At 39.6% G+C, this 15,241-nt stretch overlaps 1 protein-coding gene across 1 annotated transcript in view; it reads right to left on the bottom strand.

The window, feature by feature from the left end:
* Window positions 1-4,581: 4,581 nt before the first annotated feature.
* Window positions 4,582-15,241, bottom strand: part of ATG7 (autophagy related 7) — a 118,561-nt gene continuing 107,901 nt past the window's right edge. The window contains exon 20 of the mRNA XM_042807029.1: window positions 4,582-13,744. Coding sequence (XP_042662963.1) covers window positions 13,712-13,744 — 33 coding nt within the window. The 3' untranslated portion in view covers window positions 4,582-13,711. The remainder of the gene's footprint in view (window positions 13,745-15,241) is intronic.

The following is a 15,241-nucleotide window of genomic DNA, read 5'->3' as shown; positions in this document are numbered from 1 at the left end:
TATACTCATTTTGTCTCCTGAAACACAGGCATACGTATGCACATAATTTACCTTTTGCTTTGAGAAAGCCTTGATGATATATGCAGAAGGCAGAATTAGCTAGTCCAGAGGAAAATACCACGTAAGAGCATGCAAGACTTCTTCTTTATTGTAATAAAGACACGGCTGTCTGCATATAGGTTAAGAAGAGGGTTCAGAATGATCAACCATATAAACATAAAATGCACTTCAACTTTTAAAGACTGCACTATAGAGGTTGCCTAAAATGTATTATTTCGGAGATCTTTGTTTTGAACCACTCTTCTGTCATTTCATCCATTTGCTAACTCAGCCTTCAGCTTCCCTTGTAATGTCATCGGCTCAAATGTGGAGTTTTCAGGTGGGGAAATGAAGGAAACCCCAAGTCTTGCAAAGCCACCACCACACAGAACATGGTGGGATCCCAGGGCTCTTGTTCTAAAGATTTTCATGGCAAGAACAGATTTCCTCACAACAAAAAATAACGCTTTTGTAGTTGCCGGCCTTAAAATGCAGTCTGTAATGTGAGTCAAGCTTTGACCTTTCAGGATGATGCAAAATCAGCAGTAATAAATCAAATGGTGACTTTGCTGACATGTCTGTAACTTTAGTGATTAATCCAACAAATAAACGATTTCTGCTTGGAAATACAGGAAAGAGGAGTGTGGGATTCTCCTCCCGCTCTGCCCTGTTATAGCTGAACTCTGGATGCAGTTTTGGTCCTACCAGTTCTCACAGGAAATGTGAAAAATGCCTGGGCAAAGCCTGAGGATTAAAGTTAGTAGCAGATCCACCCATAATACATCATTAAAGAAAGAGAAGCTAATGAAGGCAAGAAGAAATACTCTCCTATTTATACGACAAGTTTCTTCCTTTTAACAGTTGCCCCACGACGGATCGCATCTCCTCCACGTTCTGTCCTCCCGTGACATACTCCCAGAGCAACTTACATGCATTTTTCTCAGAGAGAAGCCTTAATTTTACCAGCACAGGTCAACCTAGCTCACCCATCAACACACTGCCTTCCTTCCCCTTGCACCTCCCCCTGGACCCTTCCCTCCCCTCCATCCACCCAAGCCCCGCGGCGCTCACGTGGAGCACTCAGCCCCTCCACCCCACCCCTGTGGCTGTGCAAAGGTGCAGTGACTTGCCATGAAGCACCTGGGGGCTGGCACAGAACTAGAGTAACTTGCCAGTGACTGCAAAAGTAAAATCTCCAGCTGTGCAGATAGTTCTCTGAACTGGCATTTTCAAAATTATAGAAGAAATTCTTCCTTTCAGCTACTAATAGCATAGAAATCTATACTCGGAATGCTGATTTCCAGAGCTCAACAAAAAGAAAACTGTGAGTGTATCCAATTTGATCAGCTGCCCAGAATGTAACATCTAATGCTGGTATAGAGAGGAAATAAAGCATCATAGCTGCCAAATATACGATCTTGCTACTAGAGAATCAACAGGATTTGGGCTTTGGGACTTCTTTACAGTACTCCAGAGCCATTCAAAAAGTGGTTTTCTGCCTTTATAACATTAAGGAGAGGATATAGACCATTGCTCTTATATTACTTGCACAAATCTCAACTGACTTGTTGGCTGTTTGTCCTGCACAGACACCAAGGCATAACGAACAGAACAATACTGAAGGGTTTCGGTGACTAAAAGGTCACTGAATTTGGCTATAAGTGACACGTAAGGTGGTAAGGTAGTAACACTGACAGCTCACAACTGTGTTATATCTTCATAGAACCCACTGAAATCACTGTATGAGAAAATATTTCACTTGATTTTTTCAGAAGCAAAATTAAAATCAGGCTATTATAAATAATTACATTTGGAATTAATTCCCTTCTTGAGCCATTTAGCTTCACATTTTCAAGTCTTTCTACACAGCCACAAACCAGATGTGTTCATTTTTAAATTAAAGAAAAAAGAAAACAGATTCTTGGGAATTGAAGGAACACAAAACAAAACAAAACAAACAAAAAAAACTGCTGGGAGACCAGCAACAACATTTTGAGAGTTGAGAAAGCTATAATCTACCCAACTAGTCAGACCGACAAAAAGTAAAGATCCTCTCCCCAGGAAACCTCCATTGCTTAGCTCTGCAGCCCTGACGTGGGAATTAGCTACGCTATAACCTCAAACCAAAACACTTCAAGAACTGTCACAAAGGATGGCGTTTAGGAGGCCCTGGGAACGCTCACGAAGGTACAGAATCACATCATGAACCTTCCAGATATATTTTGTTTTGTTTGTGGCTGAGAAGTCTCCTTAAGCAAGTGTACTGGTCTAATTCCTCTGTAGGTTAAAATTAAGAATGTTTCTCGCCTTCCTGAGAGCGCTAGAAAAGCTGGGTGACCAAAGAGAAGTAGCACTTAATTCCTGCAGGCAACAAAGTGAAAGGGAGAAGTAGAAAGCTGGCTGGCTAACCTGTATTGCCTCTGGTCCTCTGAGACCTTATAGCTAGAGCAACCCAAGAGGAAGCTCCAAAATAGAAGAAAATTGATTCTAAGCCTCAGGAGAACTTCCCACAGATAGACCAGGAAAAGGGCTGTGCTCAGACCTGTTGGTAACCAAGGAACTGCCCTGAAGCTCGCAGGAGGAATGGAAGCTGCTCAAAGCCAACGACCAAACCTCCAATGGGAACACTCCCAAACTGGGGCGTCCTCGATCCACTGCTCGTAAAGCCCCAAGCGAGAAGCCAATCTCTTGATCGCTGTCTTCCCCGGTTCTCTTCCAGGTTCCCCTTCCTCTGGCTCTTCTGCCCCTTCATATCTCCCATCTAGAATGGGAACAGGGGAAGAAAAGAAAATATTAGCATGGTAGCACAAAAGAATTACCGGAGCTTCATTACAACAGAGATGTGGGGCAGTGGGCAGTGATTTCAGAGGATTTCAGTTTATTTGCCCTTCTCTCATAATTGAAGTTTTGTACTTTTTCTGTGAAAGGTTTAACTGGGGAAAATGGCCAGTGACTAAACTGTGGAAGTTTAGTAAAATACAAAAATGTCACTAACACCACTAGATAGTCCAACAAATTACAGGTCATGGCAACTTACTTACACCTTGTACTTGGTTCATGAACAGGTCTCTGTATTTCACTCAGGAAATGGACAGAAAAAGGTTTTTTTTTCTCCTCTGGATTACATTTGTAATATATGGTCAAGAAATGTTTGTTAATTATGAAATTAAAAAAAAAAAAACAAAAAAAACCAAAAAACAACAAAAAAACCCAAACAAAAAAACCCCACAACAAAACAACAAAAAAACAAGTCCAATTCTTACTTGCTTCTTGCTTCTTAATTCTTCTGTTCCATTACCAAAGTCAATGCACACCTTCCTTTTGCAAATGAACCCAAACCTTTAATTCTAGGGGACAGACACTTTAAATGGCAGTGCAGGCCTTGGAGAACACACCTGATGTTATTTCTCGCCACTCTCTGGCTGGATTGCGAACTGATATTACCCTGATTTCCAACCGTGCTAACAACCCAAGCTTACCGTGGATTTGAATCTCTTTGGGAGTAGCATGCATCTACTGCGAAACAAACAGTAAGGCTTCTAGCAGTCAGATTGGTTACAAACAACACAAGCCTTAAAACCAAAAATATTTTTAAAAAGTGCACTCAACTAGCTTTTTCCCTTTCTGCATTTCTTTTCCACAAGAATAACAAAGATCTTCCGTGACTCCTCACTATTTTAGCTGATTTGTTACACAAAACCTAATGCTCATCCTGGTAAGCGAATTTTCCAGTACCTACATGCAAGGAAGCAAAACTGAAACAACAGGCATTTAAAAGTTAACAACAGATTTATTTAATCCTCTTTTACATACATAAAGTTTTTCAAATACATGCTTAATGTAAGATTGTCTTTACATTTGCAATCAGACTCCTTTTAGAATTCTGAAACCCGGTTTAAGACATCATCAAAGTCTGGCTTAGAGCATCCAAAGCTGAGCATCTAAAACCTGAGGCAACTGAGTTTCACGAACCACTTCTGAGCTCCTTGTCCAAACTGATCAAATTAAAAGGCATTAATCAACAGTGTTAGAGAAGAGATATACCTGTATCACCTCTAATACTTGTGCTATTCTATTGCCTCGCGGACTCGATCAAGACTGGACTTGCTGTACGAGGCACTTACTCAGCAGAAGTGACTCTACCAAAGAAAGCTCAGGCAATGGGTGGGAGGCGGAGATGGTGTGACTTTCTTTGGCTTCTCTGGAGGTCTGTGGTACAGCCCATGTGTTCTGCCTCAATCCATCTTCCCACATCTATGACTATTATGGAGAGGACAAAGTTGCTTGAAATAAGCAGTGTTTTTTTTAAAAATCACAGTAATTCATTATATTAATCTCCAGACTGTGAAAGCTAGACCATAACATTTTGGCTTAGAAAATTTCTGAAGCTACACTCACCTACTACTATAGCAACAAAATAATTTAAAACCAGTAATTTGGCCATATTCTGAAACAACGTTCTGCTGCATGTCCTCGTGGCATGAGTGTCAGCCCCCTCCTGACACTCAAGTGACATTTCAATCACATTCTTTTCCATTCTTCTTCAGTATCTCAGGTCAACAGGCATGTGGTTATTCTCTGTTCTGAGCCGATTTTTAAGCAGCGGATATCTTGATGTTATCTATCAGAATTGCTTAATGACATTTCCAAATACTAACAACAGGAAGCTAAATTAAGTAACAGACACTATCACTGTTGGAAATGAAACCAGAATATCCCCAGCAAGAGGGAAATGCTGTACAACACCACACCAGTTGCCTTGCACCATTCCTCCCTTGCAAATCAGTGTGGCTACAAGGAAGCCTATCTAAAGTTTGCAATATCTGACTGCTAAACACTACTGAATTCCTGTTCAACAAAATATAGTTAGCAAGTAATTGCAGAGTCCTACCCCAGGATTTCTGAGAGCACTAGTCACGTAAGCGTATCAGGCAGTTGGTGAGAATGATCTAGCTACATATATTCCCCAGCTGCTGCCCCGTGGGGCTCACGGGGCACAGTGTGTATAGCTCACTCATTCCTAACTACTGCCCTACAGAAAAATCACAAACAGTGTCTAACTGCATGCAAGAGACATGAAACAGTAAACATTTTCATTAAGGGAATACTGTCTTTGTATCTGTGTGACCAAATAATTGTAATATTATTACATCTATACCATCTATTATCTCAAAGCATTCCCAGCTTAGTACCAACAACAATATACAGCTGTTGCTCTAAGAGCCACTGGATGGAACTGGAGGAGGAGTTTTTCATTAAAAGCATGCATGACCCCTGCACAAGGGTAACTGAGAAAACAAAGGATCCAAAGGAAGATGAACAGCAACTTTAGGAAGGTGGGATGAAATAAAAAAAAAAAAAATTAGAAAGAAAACAGAAAGAGAACCTTTTTTTTTTTTCTGTAGGATTTTGATTTAGTGTGACATCTGAAAAATAACTAATTACATGGTTCTTAACAGTGCCAAAGTTTGACATGGATTGACATAATTGGGAGAAAGACCATTGCCTGTGGCTGTCACTGGTACCACCTCCCTGAATACATGGACTTTCTTTCAGTTTTCTTTTAGAGGGCACCCATAATGGCACTGCCTGCTCAGTGAGAACCCGTACCATCAAAGCACAACCAAACGGACACATCCAAAGTCTCTGCTGCCCTAGTTCCTACAGAGTTCCAAAACTGCTACTGTTTAAACAGAAGGACAGTGATCCCTTGCTCATGGCAATAATAAACAAACGCAACACGTTTATAGCCTGTCCAGGAACACTGGGAATAAATGACCTGGACAGACAGCCAACTTGTCACATTCCTCTGATGACAAGAATTCCTGACATTCCTTGTAACAACCATTTAACAGCCGGCTCCCACAGTGACGTCTGTGGGGTTTGGCCAAGGGCGCGCTGCGGCGGGCGCAGCCGCCGTGCCCCGTGCCGTGCCCACCTGCTCCAGCCTTCGGAGACACGCCGCAAGGAACCAGACTCCGCCGGCTCCTCCTGTTTTAGCCGGGTACTTACATAGCGCGATCACCGACAAGATCAGTGGCAGGGGAGGGAACACTGAACTCCACCACGAATCTCCCGTGGTGCAAATACACACGGCTGAGAGCAGCCAGGGAGAGCCATTAAAACCGCCCAGTAGTATGAAAACACATTTCTTTTGTTTGCATTACTTCCAAAATAAGAATGGAAAATTATGCTCAGACCTTTTCCTTCCCCCCCCTCCCCAATCAGGAGGGAATTCAGACTGCTTTGTAACAACAGAGCCTCTACTAAGGCCTAATTAGACAATTAAACCCCCTCATACCCTCCCCCCTCACCAAGAAAACCCAAAACAAAGCTGCAAGTATTAAAAGAAAGACCAACAGTCCCTATTTAGGAAACAGGCAATTCAAACAAGAGTTGTCGGTGATGTCATTTCATTTATACTTTGCCTGAGTCACAGGTTCCTGAGGAAGTGGTAACACCTACAGAATTACTGCATAAAAGTCAGACTTTGAAGCACGAAATTAAAATAAAGACACTTAAAGACAAAGCAAAGCACCCAAGTGAAATCATACCTACTTTATAGATTTCCTCGCCTCTCACACTAATTTGAAACAAAGTCTGTCGCTAGAAATGAATTTGCTTGTTCATCCATATCACTCCCTCACCAGTGAGGCACCGAGCACTGGGGGAGGGAAGGAGACATTCATGGAGAGAGAAAAAAAGGAAGGGGGGGAGTGTGGGGTGGGAAGGACACCAATTTAACAGCTGTCAAAAACTAGAGTTCAGATACATTCAGAGTGGGCCAGACTTGGAATCTCCACGGCCCTTGCCTTTCTTCCAAGCCTACTGACATGATGTGGAAACAATTTTAGCAGCATTTCTTTCACAGTTTTAGCCCATACTGGTTTTGATTTAGAAAGAAAAATCATTCCAGAAATGAGACACCAGCTTGCATTTCAAATGCACCAGCCTCCTGCAGCGCTGCCTCGCCGGAATGCGTCAACTGCAGTTTCTTAAGAGGGCACACACCTTAGACCAAAAGAGAAATCGAGGAAAACACCCCTGACCTCCTCCCTACGAATGAAACCAGAGTAACGTCTCCTTTCTTATGTACGTAGTGCGTAACAGTATTTCACTAACAAATCAAACAATGAATCGTTTTGCTGAGATCTTACAAAATCAAATGTATGTCCTAGTGCTAAAAAGCAAATTGAAGTTACACACAAGCCTGGGCTTTTGACTGCTCAAAGTCTACTGAAGCAGCAATCTACCACCAAAGAATGTAAGAACAGAAAGTTACTGTATGGGAAAGGAGAGAAGTTATGAAGAATATTTTTTTTTAAAAAACGTGCTTTTGATTTGCAGCAGTACAACACTATATCTATACTTCTGTCTTTTCCTGTTAGCTTACTAAAATATTTTGTTAAGAATTTGAAATTTTTAGCATTTAAAATGATACTCTGGAACCTTCAGTTCCAGAGGCAAAGTCCATTGTACTTTATCTCCATGTCCTATATAAACATCTATTCAAAGAACAAGAGGAAACAGGCATTTAGACTGCTATAGTAGATGGAAAGACAGCGTGTGCTCCATGCCAGCCAGGAAACATAACATGTTTGTTTTCAGAGCCCCTGACTGCCGCTTTTTATCCCCAAGCCCAAGGAAGTGCCTGCAAGAAGCCACAATGGCAGGGGAGTACTGGCCTGATTAAACAGAAAGCAAGCGTGCTACTTCATTTGCAAAGTTAGACCAACAGCTTATGAGTTCGGAAAATCTTTTCAGAGAATGTCCTAAATAATTCCACCAGATCTGAAAAAATGTTGCGGTGAAGTCACAACAGGCAAGTAATATTATCAATTATCGAGGGCAACAATTAGAACTTGAAATTATATATGGTTGGGGTACTCATCTGCATCCTTATCCTGGGGTGAGATCATTTGAACTGAGAAATTAGGTGAAAAAAATGCCACCCTAAGATAGAGAATACCTTAAGGTACTTAACATCATTGCTACTCAAGCTTATTGCTATTAATTCTTTTGGGCGTAGCTTCAGTTTCCCTTCAGCAGCGCCAATTTCCTTGGCCAGGTTAAAATAATCCTCAAGTGACTCACTCCAAAGACTTCACTAAAACCTGAAGCAAACACCAATCACGGGCTAGTGGAAGAACACCGACTGCTGAATTTCAGCTACTGTACTTAAGAGAAAAGTGGCTACAAATTAGCCCGAGCCACGGCCTATTTTGGTTAACACTACATGACTTCAAAGAACAGCCAACAATACTTCAACAAAACAATGGGTTGGAGCAACAGACCAGTTTCTTTGACCTGGGATAAAACAGAACAAATCCCATAGGTATTCTTTGCCAAGTGCATATATCCAATTTCCATTCATTTTACAGTTTAGGGGAAAAAGCAAGCAGTGTTAACCTCTCTGCGTCAACCCAGGAGTAGTGCTACCACCAAAGCACAGAGTCTGGCTGTGTCCATCACTGCTCACTGGGAAGAGCCACTACTACCAGTGGCAGTGGACAAAAGGGTATCAATAAAAGTAAACACTGTCAACAAATCGTTAGGGCATTCTATTCCAAAACCTGTGAAGTGCTGCACAGAAAAAAAAAAAAATAAAAAAATTAACTCTTTTAGTAATTATTACACTGGATAGCTGGAGTAGTAATAGAGAGGGAAAGTCTCTATTAATTTCAAACCTAAAGCGTTACCTGTGTGGTGCCACAGTATTTTTAAACACTGTTACGGTTCTGGAGAAGGTCCAGGCAGCTGCAAGGGAAAGAGAGCTGGAACTGGAATGGGACGGGTGAGTAGGTTTTTCATAGGTTAGGAATTTACACCTTGTCAGACTGGGACAGTCCAAAGTCCTTCTAGTGTGGTATTTCTGTCTTTCAAAACAGTTAATCCAGGTGTTCTGAAAGAGAAAAGGTGCACAACACCCTCCTAAAGGGAGGTTTCATTTTGGCAGGATGTGCACAAACACATCAACTGCACTGAAAATTTAAAAAAGAAAAAAAAAAAAAAAAGGAATTAATGAAGCCATGTCAAGATTAAAAAAAAAAAAAAAAAATGGTAACAGGCTCAGGATATCTTCCAGACTATGTTTCTTAGGAAGTCTGCTAAAGTTTACCATGTTGCAAATACTTCTTTAATAGCTCTCTTTGGGGTATAAATGCTTATTTGTTTCTAACGAACGTATTGCACTATTGTTTAAAAAAAAAACCCAAACCCAAAACCCCAAAAAACTTGGGTACATAAATCTGGAAAAGCAGCAAGGAAAAAATCTCAGGATCTAGCTGTTCATGCTCTCTTCAGCTTCTGTACACTCTGAAGGCAAAGTTACAGCACAGCAAACTGAGCCGACGGGCAGCACGAGAAGGGCTGCTCGCGCTCCCAGAGCACGGGCTGGACTCGCGCCGCAGGGCAGCCGGCAGAACGACAAGAAAGGCTGACTATGTGTCAGCTTGCAACATATTTGTTTTCAAAAGAATGTGAATTATCCTTCCTATTCCCGTAAGACTAGAGACTTAGGACTCTCCTTGAACTCTGAAGATATGGTTATACTCTGAAGAGAAGCTATATAAAAATATCCTCATGGATTCTGTCATGGCTCTTAATGATTCTGCAAGACACAGGCGGAGCTGTTCTTGATCAAGAGCCCAAAAGCCAGTGATCGGAAGCTTAGTGATCTTTTCACTGGCATTAATGAGAATCCTGCATACCAGAGTCTATTCTCAGTCACAAAGATTGCTGAGAAGCAATCTTGCTGTTTTTATGATTTGGCTTGAAAAAGAGGAAGAAAACTCAAAGGAAAGGTGGGAGTTGGGTGAACTCTTCCCAGCCAGACACTGTCCTGGAGTAGTGCAATGCTGAAGCGGCTAGTGGTGGGCTTGGCAGTGCTAGGTTTACAGTTGGACTCAGTGATTTTAAGGGTCTTTTCCAACCTAAATGATTCTACGATTCTAATAGCAATTCCAATGAGACTGGTTAACGTACATTTAGAAGGAATTTGATTCAGTAAGAGGAAGAAAGAACTGCTATGATACACTTCGAGGGTGCACAGCAAAAAGTTCAGAAATACATAAAACCCATTTCAGTAAGAGTTTTCCATGAGAGAACAAGTGTGAAATTAAAAGAAAATGATTATATATAGAAAAATTATTCAGTTTTGCTAATACTTATGTGGCATGTACTTAAGGTATGCCACCAAATCTTATACAAAGAAATAAAATTAGAAAGAACATTACACAGGAAATGGAGTAAGAATATCAAAGGTGACAAAAGTGAAATTTTAGTTTATGTCGCTGAACTTCACCGAGGACACAATACCAAAGCCATACAGAACTCAAGGAAGGGAAGAGTATTTTTCCAGGCTCGAGGTCAATGATTTTAAGGGCTGGAGCAATCACTGCAGTTCCCTTTGAGGTGCCTAAATAAGTATTGTGCTGTTGACTTCTACTGAAGCAGAATCCCCCTTTGGTTCCTGGGAATCATCAGTTTCCTAGGAACATAAATCCTATGGTTCAATTCCCTGGTGACTTTTTCGACCAACCTGTCTGGGCTATCATGAATCTTTCTTCGCAGATTTCAATATAATTTTCAAATTTGTACCCTTTCTCCCTTATAGAGCCCAATGTTGATGGCTTAAGACTCAAACTAGCCCCATGCTCCACGGAATAGATTCTCATGTGGGCTGAGCTTATGATTCTGCTGGCTTTAATGGCGCTAAGACAATTTACACATGATATAAAGGGCATGTCCTAAGTGAAGTTTATTCCTGACTGACAGGCTATGACAAAGGTGAAGAGGACTTAGCAGCAGATTGTGAAAGCAAGGATGAGAGCAAGTGTGGTCTTTAAAGAAGAAAACTCATGTAGAATCTCAAGCTCCTCACTTTCACAAATGTGGTAGTACTCGGTGACCACTTGTAGACTTCAGCCAGCAAACGCATTGAAGGCATAACACTGAAGAAAAATTCTAGTCAGTAGAAGTGTGAAAGCAAAACAGAGGTTATCATTCTATGAGTTTCTAAAATAATCAAGCACAAAAATTATGTCAACAGCTCTCCATTGAGATCTGTGGTCTTCTAACACTATTAAATGTCCCCAGATGTGATATTTAGGTGTCAGAGTTGCCTTCTGTGAGATATGGTCCCACCCACACTGCTATATAATGCCATTACATTTCTGTTTGATAGTTTCGGAAGATGAGTAGGTTCCTCTGAGGCTGTTCATTCCCAACAGATTTGGTTTATACCTGAAAAGCCATGGTAGCTGCCGAGTTCTACAATGGAAGTATGAGTTTGGGCTCTTCACGGATGCCTAGGAGGTCATGGCAGCACAAATAGAATTTAACTCCTACCTCCTTCATGAAGAAAGGTAAAGTTCAGCTTCTTCCATCAAACAGCAATAACTGGAGCTGAGGACTGTGACAAAATCCTGACAGTAAGTGCATACAAGCCAGTAAATAAATGTGTTCATCTGTTAATAGTATTTGAATGTGCATTCATTCGTTTGAAAGGATTCTCATGATTCCTCACTCAGTAAATGCCTAGAAATTGAGTAAAAGCAAAACAAGAACAATTCTGGTCTGCAAGGAGAAAGAAAACAACATTATAGTTAGACAACGGAAGTTATTCCAAGTCAAACTGAAGTGTTTCTGGACATCAGAGACATCTGGGAAGCATATGTACAGGAAACAGCTCAGCCTGAGAGTTGTATGTTACTGAAATTACAGAGGTAAGGAAACATTATATTAACCCTGAGTTTTGAACCTTTCGATCTTGTATACTTCTGCAGTTAAACAGATACTTTCAATGTAAAGCTACAATGTAACTTTAACAGGATAAGCAGAGTTTCAGGTACTTAAAATAATTATTAATGTTGGTCATTTCAGCAAGATGTCCAGTTTTCAAGTTTTAGATAACCAAAAACTGCAAAGAGACTTCTACACTCCAAAAGATAAAAATGCAGATCATTCCCTTTAAACTACCCTGGTACTGACGCATGATTCCGGTTGGACTATGGCATGGCTAAAAACGGGAAGTCATTTGAGGTCATAACTAATTATGTACATTAACAAACTGCTTTGAAAAGGACATGGCATATTATTAGTCTTACTGTTCATTGCTTGACCACCAAAAGATCAGTTTCCTATGATTACTAGTCTTCCAAAAAATATATTTCATTCATATACATTTTTACATTACAATGAAGTCAGCTAAATAAAGACATTCCCTTAAGGCAACATAAGAAATTACATAAATATAATTAATATGATAGTTAAAATAAATAGAAATAATAGCTATTATAGACACTTGATGAAAACCTCAGCATGTTTCAATAAATCTTCATGATTGGAATATGGGAGTTGCAGATATCCTTGTTTTTAGGCAAATTTGACCTGACAGAACTTCTGACAGGGGATGAGAGAAGCTGTGAAATTATCTACACCAAATATTCAGGAAGGAACGAAAATAATTGGATTGACCAACTAATTTTCATAATATACACTGGAAATAAAGACTGCTTGGCAGATAAAGTGATTTGCATTTTTTCTGAGTTAGTTCATAATCCCCACAATATAAAGCCATAAAAGGGATTTCAAATATATTTCTAAAACCTATTCCAATACAAAACCCAAGAGATTCACTTTCAATTTTGTAGTAATATACTTCAACACTTTGCAAATCCTTCTTTCTCAAGTTATCTTTTAAATTCAGGGATTCTCAGAATATTGTTTGTGCTCAGCCATAATCTCTGAAGCCATTGCTGATGCGGCAGAAATTGAAAAACTTAAAATCCAACCAAAATGAAAATCAGAATTGCTTTTTTTTTAACACCTGTGAAGTACTGCATGACAGCATCCAAGAAGAGCAAAGTTAGAGAACGTATTTCGTATTTCAGTTCAGCATTTCTCTACAGATTTTGACTGAATCAGTGATCCACCCCCCCAAAGCAATCTTTACCATATAACAGAGCTTTCTCTAAACTTCAGGGGAATCATGATACCAATGCATTTTGGTCTTTCCTGTTTAAAAATAAGTCAAACCACATTTTTTCCATAGCATGAAATGATGAGATCTTTACAGATAGTAACACCTCCATTGACACAGGCAAGAACAATCAATTGTACTCTAAGTGTGTACTTTGAAACAGCAAGCAATGTGGTGTAGGCAGTAGGTGTAGGTTCTTACCTACTCCTCTTGTCCTTTAAAGACGCAGTTTAACTCCCAAAAGCAGAATATTAACAATTAATTCCAACTAAAGGGGCACAAATCTGGGAAAGATGAAAAAAGACATTTAGACATGCTGCTTCAACATGTCCATTGACAAGTAAAATAAAAACTGGGACAAATAAAACACCAAAGTTTACTTAAGCAGCATGTTTTATATGTAAGCCATATTTAGAAACTGGAAAAAAAAAAAAAAAAAAAAGAAAAGAAGATGAGGTTTAAACACAACCACATTGCTTTAGTTATTTACATAATAAAAATGAAAATGTGGAGAGTTATATCCATAACAGACTGCTTTTAGGGTGAAGATATTCATGTCAAAATGTGGATTATATTTGTTTGTATTTGTAGCAGTCAGAATGGGTAAGCAATCATTAACTTGTCGAGTAACAGATAAAAGGCAACGCTGCAGTCCAAAGTAGGTCATCTTCCACCTTATTCAGCTGATTTTCAGACTGTTTCATCATCACTCATGTCCCAGATCTGCAACAAAAAAGGAAGTGTATTTTTAGTTTGTGGATTTCAAATATGCTTTTAATATACCTTTATAAAATTAGCATTACTCTTTAAAAGGAAGAATACGTAACATTTTATGGACTGTTGACTAATACCAATGGAGCTTTACATAAAATTCAGTATTTTTCTCTTTTGTTAACAACCTACACAGCATTCGATATTTGTAAACTTGAGGGTATTTTTTAAGATGTACTTTGCAGAATTTGTTCCTGAACTGTCAGTTTGGTTATTTGCTATTTATTATCATTTACAGTAAGCTGTAGAACAAAAACCAGACATTTTCTTTTGGTTTGCTGACTCATTGGCACATACTTAATGTGGATAATAACTTACAATACATAGCATACTTTACTAAACACTGCAGAAAGTTTTCAAGACATTCATGAAGAACTAATTGTTCTCCAATACTTCATTTTGCACTCAAAAATTAGATCTCAGAAACAGCAGCATAAAGATGAGAAGTTAGATGGAAAATTGTACTTTTCTATTGTTTAAAGAAATTTCACAACTACACAGATTTTTTCTGCAGTACAATATAATTGTACTTTTACTTTGCTACTTGCCCTTGTTGAGTAAGCAGTTATAGACTGGGGGGAAAAAAGCGAGCATTTTCACAGGACACCAAGGAATCTGGTATCCTTGTGAACACAGTAAGGTGAGTGTTATAAACTCACACCAGTTACCAGGGAGCAGAACACACGATCTGAGGAAAAATACAGGGACTTGCAAGCAGAACTATTACGGGAGGTGGGGAATGAGGACGACCATATTCTGAATATGACCATTTTCTTCCAGAGAAATGTGGGTGCCCTTAAAAGGCTTTTAATGATTTTTTTTTGAGGTTTAGCTCAGGACACTTACCCTTCTTCCACTTGGCAGGGCTTGAAGTAACTTGGGATCAGGACTAACATGGGTACTCAGATTTAACATCATAGTATCAATTTTCTAATAGATAAAACTTCATCTCCAACTTAGAGCATTTCAAACTTGCCGAGATTAGCAGCAATACTGCTGGAGTACCATGACAAGTCTTTGATTACAAGAACAAGAATGCCATTTCTATGGCATACAGCACTCAAAACTGAGCCCCTCACTGCCAATGACTTAACAAAAAAGGAGCAGCATCAGTCCTTTGTCCTTGAGGAAAATGAAATTCAGTTTATGTGTTCCAAAAGATATTTTGTGTGTTGGCATAAAGTGGTCCAATAAGTTATTCTCTCATTTTACATCCTGACCACTGAAATATATCCAAAGAAATACAAAACCCGAACAGTTATTTAGACTGTAAATTCTTCAGGGCACAAAGCAGTATTTTGCATGTATACAGTGTCGAGTACAATGGGGCAGTGTTCACAGTTGCACTGTCTAACACACATGCATTAGCGTTAGATGAATAAAAAATACAAACAATCCCATTTCTAGACAGGCAACAATGAATATTGACTTACAGCTTTAATAAACCCC

This window comes from Tyto alba, unplaced genomic scaffold, assembly GCF_018691265.1.
Source record: "Tyto alba isolate M040663 unplaced genomic scaffold, T.alba_DEE_v4.0 Super-Scaffold_49, whole genome shotgun sequence".
Taxonomy (NCBI): domain Eukaryota; kingdom Metazoa; phylum Chordata; class Aves; order Strigiformes; family Tytonidae; genus Tyto; species Tyto alba.
Note: the sequence above shows the minus strand (reverse complement) of the source record. Positions and strands in the feature narration are given on the sequence as shown.